The sequence below is a fragment of the Oncorhynchus gorbuscha genome, linkage group LG23, assembly GCF_021184085.1.
Source record: "Oncorhynchus gorbuscha isolate QuinsamMale2020 ecotype Even-year linkage group LG23, OgorEven_v1.0, whole genome shotgun sequence".
NCBI lineage: Eukaryota > Metazoa > Chordata > Actinopteri > Salmoniformes > Salmonidae > Oncorhynchus > Oncorhynchus gorbuscha.
The window spans coordinates 64,022,943-64,034,848 of NC_060195.1; the positions used below are offsets into that span (position 1 = coordinate 64,022,943).

General features: G+C 44.0%; 1 protein-coding gene and 1 pseudogene across 1 annotated transcript; one reads left to right on the forward strand and one right to left on the reverse strand.

Annotated features, from left to right (window-relative positions):
* Positions 1-650: 650 nt before the first annotated feature.
* LOC124010989 lies at positions 651-6,213 on the forward strand (annotated as a pseudogene).
* LOC124010990 (protein unc-50 homolog) lies at positions 6,072-10,609 on the reverse strand. The gene is made up of 6 exons (XM_046323868.1): positions 10,500-10,609; positions 9,596-9,864; positions 7,707-7,827; positions 7,371-7,510; positions 7,177-7,284; positions 6,072-6,479 (listed from the first exon to the last, which is right to left on the reverse strand). The coding sequence occupies exons 2-6, from the start codon at positions 9,858-9,860 to the stop codon at positions 6,343-6,345; spliced, it is 771 nt and encodes a 256-aa protein (XP_046179824.1). The 5' UTR covers positions 9,861-9,864; positions 10,500-10,609; the 3' UTR covers positions 6,072-6,342.
* Positions 10,610-11,906: the final 1,297 nt, after the last annotated feature.

Sequence of the window (11,906 nt, forward strand, 5' to 3'; positions counted from 1 at the left end):
TCTGTTTACTAGGATTTTTTTTTTTGTTCTCTGCAAGATGCCACTTGTTATACAATAGCAAAGCTGTAGAGATATGAAGCCAGTTATGTCTGGTGATGTACTCATAGTCACAACTAGAAAGAAACAAGGTTCAACACATTTTGATTCCTAAAATACAGTGCTGCTTGAAGACAATGGCAGCCCCATTGGCATATGACACACTATGGAGATCAGTGTCTCGTTTCCAGAGGTGGAGGTAAATTGGGTTTATTTTTCACTTCTCTTTTTACAAAGGAGTGCCGGGTCCGTAGTGGTCACGCAGAGTGAATGCAAATCTACTCAGCTTTTAGCTCCATTTGTAATCCTGTATTATTTTGATTTAATCATTAATATTGGAAACACTTTATTTTGACTAAAACATCTCTGGAATATATAGATCATATTTTATTCCACTGTTCAGGATACCTCCAAAGATTTGGTGTTTTAATACGTTTGACTGAGTTAAGAACATGTTTTGGATAACTACACAGTCTGCTATGAATACAGCCTTGGCAGACATAAGCAGACCACCACTGTGGTCTATTACTCTCGATCAGACTCCAGTCCAGACGGTGGCAGTAATGCACTCAACATCTGGTTTGCACACTGAAGAACGAACAAAAAGGGGGGAATAAGAAGAATTCTTAGTAGTGGCTGCTGTTCCGTGAAAGGACGTCTTTATTTCGCGCAGAGGAATGGCTTCTCTTAATGTTGGGTCGACATACTCAAATTATACAGACTTTAATAATGCGCTCACCGCATTCGAAAATTAGAATTTTGTCCAGTTTTACCGCCGCGACGCAAGAACAATTGAAAAAGTCAAACGATTAAATCCAAGGCACCATTACAATCCTGAATTGAAGTATGTGCCCATACATCTGACTTGTATACACGGTGGCAGAAATGTCTTATCACATTATAAAGGAGTGCGTCCGAAAACGAGGTAGCTCGCTTCCATTTCAAGATTACTTTTTTTAAATTGTATCCGTGGTCATGTAGCCTACATATCTGCTGACTGTTTTGCAGCGTCCGTCATAATAAGAGTTTTTTTCTTCAATGTAATGTTTTCCAGGACAAGAGAGCATATTTTTTGTTGTAGCAGTGGTGACAGTATAAAAAAAACTGTTTTTAATTAGAAATGTATTTCGTTTTTACATTGTTCGAACAATGTTAAAGGAGGCTCGTTGTCTCTACAGTACCTGCAGGGTTGGATGCCCGGCTTTAATCAAAGTCAAAACTACAGAGGATGGAGAGAGATTAGTTGGAAAGGAAATGGTTAACATACACAACCAGGAAGTCAGTGAGGTGAGTGGTCAACATAATGGGTTCAATTCAGGAAGTCAGTGAGGTGAGTGGTCAACATAATGGGTTCAATTCAGGAAGGAAGTCAGTGGGTTCAATTCAGGAAGTCAGTGAGGTGGTCAACATAATGGTCAGTTGAGTGGTCAACAATAATGGGTTCAATTCAGGAAGTCAGTGAGGTGAGTGGTCAACATAATGGGTTCAATTCAGGAAGTCAGTGAGGTGAGTGGTCAACAATAATGGGTTCAATTCAGGAAGTCAGTGAGGTGAGTGGTCAACAATAATGGGTTCAATTCAGGAAGTCAGTGAGGTGAGTGGTCAACAATAATGGGTTCAATTCCAGATGGCGATACCATGATACATTTTATAGTCTTAGTGTTATGATAAAATACACTAGGACAATCACATAACAATTACTGGTTGATGGTTGTTCACACATAAATAAATTAATGTTCTTGTACAGGCTGCATTCAAGCACTACCCCAAGAGGAGACAACTATAGTCGCTCTGGATAAGAGCGTCTGCTAAATGACTTAAATGTAAACTATGTCCGGCTGAATGCACCAAATGTTCCCGAATTGCTGACAAAGTACAATGGCAACAAAAGATTGGTGATCGGAGAGCTCAAAGTAACTGGAAAAGTCATCCTACTGAAGGACATTCGCAACATTGCAGCGACAATGAACTGTCCTCCAAAATGTGAGCGAAAAGAAACAAGAGGTGAGCAAAGGGATTCGAATGGTGATGGACACTGACACAAAGCTAAGAGAACATGTTAAAGACGGCACATTGCCATTACGTTGCCACAACGTTGGGGACGTTACACCCTCACATACAGTGGCGTAGTGGTGGTGGTTTTATTTTTTTACCTGACCTCAAACAACCGCCCGGAAGTCTCGTGGGCTTACAATCCGGTTCGCTACATGGACTCCAGTGCTAATCAGCTTGGTAATATCAGGCTACAGTTTACCAACCTTTTGACCTGTGAATCCACCTACGTGTGCAGGACATTGTCCGTGGGTTTTGTGTAACACAGAACCATTAGAAATATAATTATATTTCTATGCGCAGAACGTTGGCCCAGTCAATTTGAAAAAATGCATTGAGAAGCCAGTTCCAACACACATGTATAGCTGGCAGGGTTACACACGTATAGCTGGCAGGGTTACACACGTATAGCTGGCAGGGTTACACACGTATAGCTGGCAGGGTTACACACGTATAGCTGGCAGGGTTACACACATGTATAGCTGGCAGGGTTACACACATGTATAGCTGGCAGGGTCACACACGTATAGCTGGCAGGGTCACACACGTATAGCTGGCAGGGTCACACACGTATAGCTGGCAGGGTCACACACGTATAGCTGGCAGGGTCACACACGTATAGCTGGCAGGGTCACACACGTATAGCTGGCAGGGTCACACACGTATAGCTGGCAGGGTCACACACGTATAGCTGGCAGGGTCACACACGTATAGCTGGCAGGGTCACACACGTAAAGCTGGCAGGGTTACACACGTAAAGCTGGCAGGGTTACACGTAAAGCTGGCAGGGTTACACATGTATAGCTGGCAGGGTTACACATGGGGTTTCCATATAGGCAATATCAGATTCTTTACGGCTGCTCTACTCGGCCTGATTACTTATGATTCAATTCCTATACTGTGTGTCTTCTCCATTCATTCCGATATAAAGGTGCATGACGAGGTATAGCAGACATGCTTTAGTCTTTCAAAGACGCGTCGGCAATGACAGTCAAACTATCGTCAAGCACAATTTTGCCAGTAAAGAAATTGTTGACTAACTCATATTTTGGAGTGTAATGTCCCATTTTAATGATACTGCTGTTCTGACTGTCGTTGAATGCACCTCTAAGCGTTCAAGGAGGTTCGAGAAGAAACTGGTGCTTGAGGCTCAGGCCATCATGATGGCTCTCGCAGCCCCCAACGTGGAGGTCCTGGGGATCACCTGCGTAAGCGGCAACACCTCCCTGGAAAACTCCTGCAGGAACACACTGCGAGTCCTCAAGGTCTGCCAGAGACTTGAGGTAGGCCTGGTGGAAAGACTGCTCACTTCATTAAACAACCATTTGATTTGTAATGATCTTACCATTTTCGTGGTAAGCTTATGCTTTATTATAGACTAATATCAGTGTGTATTATATCGACTGTGTTGCGTTAGATCCCAGTGTTCGGTGGCACTGCGGAGCCTCTGATGGGCCACCCCCTGTCGGCAGGCTCCTTCCATGGGCAGGATGGGCTGGGGGACGCCCCTGACCCAGATGCCCCGGGCCTGGAGCTGCTGCAGACCAAAGGGGCTGTGGAAGCCATCATCAGGCTGGTCAATGAGAACCCTGGAGAGGTCGGTAACAGAAGGGTTCGGTTCCTAGGCTAAAACCAAACCCCAGCACCCCTAGATCTATGAGAAATGTCTTTGCATTGGGGAATCCAAACAAGAAGGTATTTTACTAGGATCCCCATTAGCTATTGCAAAAACAGCGGCTACTCTTCCTGGGGTCCACATGAAACATAATACAGAACATTAATAGACAAGAACAGCTCAAGAACAGAACTACATACATTTTTTAAAAGGCACACGTAGCCTACATATCAATGCATACACACAAACTATCTAGGTTAAATGGGGGAGAGGCGTTGTGTTGTGGGGTGTTGCTTTGGTTTTTGAAACCAGGTTTGCTGTCTATCTGAGCAATATGAGATTCAAGGAAGTTCCATGCAATAAGGGCTCAATATAATACTGTACGTTTTCTTGAATTCGTTCTGGATTTGGGGACTATGAAAAGACCTGTGGTGGCATGTCTGGTGGGATAAGTGTGTGTCAGAGCTGTGTGTAAGTTGACTATGCAAAAAAAAAAAAATGGGATTTTCAACACATTGTCAGAATCACTTCTTTTTAAGAAACAGTCTCAACTCTTAGCAAAGAGAGACTGGCATGCATAGTATTTATATCAGCCCTCTGATTACAATGAAGAGCAAAACGTGCCGCTCCATGCTAGGCCAGCTGCAGCTTACCTAGGTCTTTCCTTGTAGCACTGGACCACACGGCTGGACGATAATTAAGACTAGACGAAACTAGAGCCTGCAGAAATAGCATTTTGGAGTGGTGTCAAAAAGCAGAGCATCTCTTTATTGCGGCTAGACCTCTCCCCATCTTTATTGTTTGCATAGTCAACTTACACAGCATCTTTATAACCATTTAATCTATATTTTTGACCATGACAGTTTACAATCTAAGGTAACGCCAAGTAATTTAGTCTCAACTTGTTCAACAGCCACACCATTCATTACCAGATTCAGCTGAGGTCTAGCACTTAATGAATGGTTTGTACCAAATACAATGCTCATAGTTTGAGATATTCAGGACCAGTTTATAATGAGGTCTAGTGCTTTGTTGCCAAGGTGTTAAGGGCATTTTTTGTCCCTTCATAGTAGATGTCTGGATTGACTCGGTGTTGTTTCTCTGTCGAGGTGTGCCTGGTAGCTATGGCCCCGTTGACCAACCTGGCCCTTGCAGTGAAGATTGACCCCACCCTCCCATAGAAACTCAAAGGTCTCTTCATCATGGGAGGCAACACTGACTGTGAGGGCTTTGTGTCTATAATGCAATTTACATAGGCCTAGGGACTTGTTATCAACATACTTTGTCATACAGTCAATTGACCTGGTAGGATGTTACGTTATTATTTCTATAATTTCATGTTTCTTGGATATTGTTGTGTTTGCAGCTAGCGGGAACACCACCGTGTGTGCAGAGTTCAACTTTACTGCCGACCCGGAGGCTGCTTACATCGTCCTGAACTGCTTCTTCTGTCCAACCTACCTGGGAGTTCTGCTGTGAGAACAATGGGTAAGACCACAGGTTCTGGTCATCTACCTATACAGACTAAATAAAGGCTCACCCACTACCAGGCTTATTGTAAGCACTGGTCCAGCTCTCACATCAGAGCAGATGGGAGGGAATGAGACAAGGAGAGGTGCCACTTTCAATTATTGAGATGCATCCACTGGCTTACTTAGTAATGAATTGTCTATCGAAATATCACTTGCAGCCTTTTTGCAAAGATATTACATACATTTTGTTTGAGCAAATTGATTAGTCTTTTCTCCAAACCCAATTCTCTAATCTGCACCCTGCAGTCATTCTGTGACAACTGGCTGGCCCAGGACTCGGACAAGGCCCGCTTCATGAAGAGCATCTTCAAACACACAATGGACACCGTGGCCACTTGTGCTCGCTACCAACGGGAGATGACGGCTGGCCCGGGTTTTGTGTCGTGCAGACAAGGCCCGCCATGGCGGCTTCGTGTGGGTGTCTGAGCCGGTGGCGGTTAACGTGGAGCTTCAGGGGACCTACACCCGGGGCATGATGGTCCTGGAGAAGGAGCACCAAGTTGTCGTCATGAGGACAGTGGACCTGGAGATGTTGATGGACTCACTGAAGTAATAAGGGAACTACACCTATACCGCTGTCCCATATTGCTTTCAATTGTTTATTTTTACAAAATGTATAGGGGAGGGCTCAAATTCCACTCTTCGTAATGAGTTTTGTACAGGGAGACAGTTTGAGGTGGTGGATGTGTCTGTTTTGAATCACCATTTTACTTTAACTGTATTTGATTTATTTCCTGATGTCTTACTATATATATTATGAGGTCAACAGCAAATGTCCATGAGTGATGTTATCAGTTGTTTTAGATTGCATTTCTTTCCTGTTAATGAAAAGGGGGTTGAAGTAAAGCCTCTTTATTGAAAGTGCCCAGGAATGTACTCAGAGAAACGCCCCTTAGTCCAATTGACATACAAATTCACCACTTTTCATTACGTCATGTTTAAAATAAAAAATAAAAACAAACCACAATTTGTATCTTACAGCCAAAGTATTATTTACAAAGTATACAAAACTGCATCACCCCATCCAATCACATTCCAGAATGAAAACATTGTCCATGAGTCCTCAGAGCCACCTGACTGTCTGTGGGCTCTGGTCCTGGCTAGTGTCTACTGGACGCGGTACTTGTAGAACCAGCAGAGGCCCTTGGTGAAGTTCCATCCCAGGGAGAGAGAGAGGATGTAGAGGAGAACTAGCAGGGCGAAGGGGTAGAGCAGAACCACTGTGTTCTGCAGTTGGGGCAAGGCTGAGGGACAGCGAGAGAGGAACTGGAGTAAATATACAGTTGGTAGACGTAACCATTGTTAGAGGGTCTGATGGTTTCACCCCCTTAAAGGTGAATAAAACCACAGAACAAATGTGTAGTATCCGCTTGTCATTTCCACTCACTACCAAATATGGCAGTGAGAGGAAGCGGCAGGTACCCTCTAGTGGTTAAGAGCATTGGGACAGTAACCGAAAGGGCCCTGGTTTGAATCCCTGAGCAAATTAGGTGGGGGAAATCTGTCTGTGCCCTTGAGCAAGGCACTTAACCCTAATTGCCCGGAATATAAAATAAAGCCCAGTGGCCAGCAGAGGAAGGATGACCGAAATTCTGCAAGTTTTGAAACATTTGATCTCAATACAGTTGTCTGTTCCCAAAAGTAGAATCTTATGAACAGAGTGGACTAAGTCTTATAGACTTTACCCTTTGCCAAAGTCGTTAAAAAACACATTGTTTAGAAGGAGTGCAAAGGCGAATTGAGTTATAGCACATGGACACTTAAGAGTAGGTTTGCAAGAACGGGCCAATATGATCTCGCTAGCTCGTGCTTGGATATGCCCACCTCCTTGCTTGTTCTGCCCACTATGACTCATTTGTTCCCATTGGAAAAGACAGGCTGTGGTCTATCTTGGTTTAGTTATAAAAAAATCTTTGATAAAACTGTTATAGGGGGCCTCACCGTTGTATCCCAGGAATGTAATGTATAGATAGTAGCTGATGGCTGTCAACCACAGACTGTTCCCTACAAAGTACCCCAGGAACCAGTCTGAGTTTATCACTACGATATCTGAAACAAACAGCAGAGATCAGACACCGTTACAACACATAACAGCGTAACATGTTAGAAATATGTAATAACAAGTCTGCACTCACGGTTTATAAAGAAGAGCTGTAGGAAGTGCAGGATGACAAGCAGAGGGTAGAAGGCATTGAGATGCACATCGAAGGCGTAGCCCCACTCTACATCATAGTCCTTACTGGGCGGCTTCAGCAGGTACTTATTGGTGATGAACCTGGGGATACAGCACGGACAGGAAAGGGCCTTTAGAAGAGCCTGGGGAAGGACCAACATTTAAACAGCCCGAAGACAACCTCTACTCGGTATCTGAAGGGACCAGATAGACATACACACAATATGATGCTTCTGGCTCCATCTGGCCTCAAGCTTCCAGCCATTCCATCTAGCTCTTTCTGTAAATCTCTACTCACCACATGAGTGTGGAGATGAGCAGGCCCACGCCGATGCAGTCTATGAACACCACCCACAGCAGCAGCTTCAGAGTCTCCACAAAGCCCATGTCCAGCACCAGCCCAAAGCCCACTGTGGACACTACGCACAGAGGACGAGAGACCGGTGTCAACCACAGCCACAGGACAAAAGCAGAAAGATGATAATTTTGTAATATGTTATTTATTAGGATCCCAATGAGCTGCTGGAAAAGCATCAGCTCCTCTTCCTGGGGTCCACATAAAACATGACATAATGCATAGTTAAGGACTGAAATACATGCATTTAAAATGACACAGCGTACATATCAGTACATACAATATCTAGGTCTAATACATAGTACATTGCAATACAAGATATATAAAATGGCTGTCTCTCTTCACAGTCCCCTTGTGCAGTAAGGTGTGCTATTATCTGGTTTTTTAAACTGGTTTTATTTCTATCTTGAGTTACCTGGGGTGGCAGAGAGTTCCATGTCGTCATGGCTCTATTTAATACTGTGTGTTTCCCAGCCTCTGTTCTGGGACTGTGAAGAGACCTCTGTTTGCATGTCTTGTGTTGTACCGGTTAGTGTCCGAACTGTGTACCAACTGCTTGAACAGACAGTTTGGTACCTTCAACACATCAATATCTCACACAAAGACCAATAGTGATGCAGTCAATCTCTCCTCAACTTTGAGAAAGGAGAGACTGACATGCATGATACTGACACTTTCCCTCCAAGTGAGATACGGGCTGCTTTGTTCTGGGCCAACTGCAATTTACCCATGTCCTTCTTTGCCACAACTGGGCAGTAGTCCAGGTGCTCCAAAACTAGAGCCTGTAGGACCAGTCTGGACGACAGATGTCAAAAGGCTGAGCAACGCCCTATTGCGGACAGACCTCTTCCCATTTAAGCAACCATCTAGTCTATATGTTTTGACCATGACAGCTTGCTATCTAGGGTTACCCCCGGCAGTTTAATCTCCTCAGCTTGCTCAATAGCCACATCATTCAATAATAGATCTAAACAAGGTTTAGCATTGAGCGAGTGATTTGTCCCAAAAATGATGCTTTTCGTTTGAGATATTTAGCACCAGCCTATTGCTAGTTACCCGTTGTAAAACTGTCTGGAGCTCTGTGTTAAGTGTCTTATTTATTTTACTGTGTAAGTGTAACAAAAACAGCTCCCAATCGTCTTACTATCTATTTCTTTCAGTCATCATTTTTTAAAAATATATTACCTTTATTTAACTAGGCAAGTCGGTTAAGAACAAATTCTTATTTTCAATGACGGCCTAGGAACAGTGGGTTAACTGCCTTGTTCAGGGGCAGAACGACAGATTTTTACCTCGTCAGCTCGGGGATTTGATCTTGCAACCTTCCGGTTACTAGTCCAACGCTCTAACCACTAGGCTACCTGCCGAGCATGTGGAGTAACTGATCATCAAAACATTTCCTTGAGACTACACAGTCTCATCACAAACTCTTTATGTCTCTGATCTGTTTTAATCACATGTAAGATGAGACCAAGTCAATGGAAAGAGGGTCCCATAACCAGACATGAATACTCCAAATAATACATTGATTCCTGTCTGATTGGTGGTTACATCCTATACAAGAAAGCCTTATTGCATCCTATTTTGAGTTTGTTAATGAGCTCTGTTGCTGCTTCTAGTCAAAGCTTTAATATGATGCTTTAAAGGTGCTTTGCTTTTTGTTGGGTTGTGCATATTTATACTTTCTCTAAATTGCAAAAAGTTATTTTAGTTATTTTCAAACTATTGCTACACAGTTCTTCCCACTCCTTGTTTTTATAAAGCACACTGGTTCAGAAAGGGCAGGTGATTGTTAAAGATTGACTGCTGTGAAAAACACCCAAGATACTGACCACAGAGCCAGATGCTGAGTAACACCAGGAAGGCAGGGTCGTCTCTGGCCCACTGGTCCTTGGTCTGCTTCCTGTAGTGGAAGTTACGATACACTCTCTGTGGGGAGGTGAACAGGTAGAGCATCTGCCACACAGCAAACTCAAAGTCCATGGCTTTGAAGTGCAGCAGCCTCCTCAGGTATTTGTAGCGCTTGGCGCCCGCTGTGTGGCGTGCCGCATCGCGGGCACTCAGGCTTCCGTTCTGCGGCGAGGTGGTCGGTAACATAGTGCTGGGAAACACAGGAAGCATCACGATGCCCAAATCAGAGCCATAGATATACAGAATTTGATTTACAGTGGAGGTGCAGTCTTCCCTTTCTCCCTGCATAGGGCTCACCTGGTGACACAGTACTGTCAGCTTATGTCAACATCCAAGAACCTGTACAATATTGACTTTTACCATGCAATTACATTAAGTCATTGCAACAGTCACATTGATTATTTCCTAAATTACCTCGTCCATCCTGTCAGTCTGTCTGCGGTAGTTTAGTTTAGACATCTTACTAGCTATCTGATATGTCTGTAACACACTCCAGCAGTCACGACAGATAGTGTGATATACTGTGCTTTTTGTTGACATGCCAGGCTAACAGACTAGTAGTAGCTAGCTAGATGGCTCTTGAAAGCTAACGTCAGCTGGCAAACGGTGGTTTTCCCTGCCAACAATATTGTTTAAACTAAAGTAATTTGTGCCAGCGAGTATCAAAACGTAAGACTAAACAAAGTAGCTAGCTGACGTTAGGTCGGTGGCATAGACCCTTTGATGGACATGGAATTGTCTGGCCTTAGTAGCACGTTAGACAAGACTACAACATAATGTATGGTTTAGTTGCAAACAGAGATAAGAATGTTGGAATAAACGTACCTACTGAACCTCCTATTTTTAGAAGAATGTTCCTTTTCCTCAGTAAAAAATAGCTCTTCCGGACAACTAACATGTAGAAACTTCCGGTAAGTGACCAAGAGGCGCTTAGACATTGCATCTTGGGAATTGTAGTCAAAACGTAATTAAACTAGCTTTGTTGTAGTACAATCTATCATAACATAACACCACTCCCCTCTGACATAGCCAAAATAAAAGAATAGAAATTTATTTTTGCATGTGTTTTTAAATTAAACGGACAGTATAATGAATATGCGTGTGAAAGCAGTATAGCATAGGTGATTCAGAGTGTTTATTAGTCACATGTACAGGGTTGCAGGTGTGAGTGAAAATCTTTGGCTTTGAGCTCCAACATACAGAAAATGTCGATGGGTGGAGTACTGGGGGGTGGGGCGAATGTCCATAGGTGGAGTAGCAGGGGGGAGCGGGGTGCAGGTAGCTGACTAGTGGTGGCTATTCAGGTAGTCTGATGGTCTGAGGGTAGAAACTATTGGCCAGTCTTTCAGTTTTTGCCATGATGCTCCTGTGCTGCCCACTTCTGAGTGATTGAAGCAGGGAGAACAGGGCATGGCTTGGGTGGCTGGGCTCCCTGATGATCTTCTTGGCATTTCTGCGACACCTGGTCTTGTAAACTCAGCAAAAAAAGAAACTTCCCTTTTTCAGGACCCTGTCTTTCAAAGATAATTTGTATATAACTAACTTCACAGATCTTCATTGTAAAGGGTTTAAACACTGTTTTTCATGCTTGTTCAATTAACCATGAAAAATTAATGAACATGCCTCTGTGGAACGGTCGTTAAGACACTAACAGCTTACAGACGGTAGGCAATTAAGGTCACACTTATGAAAACTTAGAACGCTAAAGAGGCCTTTCTACTGACTCTGAAAAACACCAAAAGAAAGATGCCCTGGGTCCCTGCTCATCTGTGTGAATGTGCCTTAGGCATGCTGCAAGGAGGCATGAGGACTGCAGATGTGGCCAGGGCAATAAATTGCTATGTCCGTACTGTGAGACACCTAAGACAGCACTACAGGGAGACAGGACAGACAGCAGATCGTCCTCGCAGAGGCAGACCCGAACATCACACCTGTGGGACAGGTACAGGATGGCAAACTGCCAGAGTTACACCAGGAACACACAATCCTTCCATCAGTGCTCAGACTGTCCGCAATAGGCTGAGAGAGGCTGGACTGAGGGCTTGTAGGCCTGTTGTAAGGCAGATCCTCACAAGACATCACGGCAACAACATCGCCTATGGGCACAAACCCACCATCGCTGGACCAGACATGACTGGCAAAAAGTGCTCTTCACTGATGAGTCGCGGTTTTGGCTCACCAGGGGTGATGATCGGATTCGCGTTTATCGTTGAAGGAATGAGCGTTACTCCG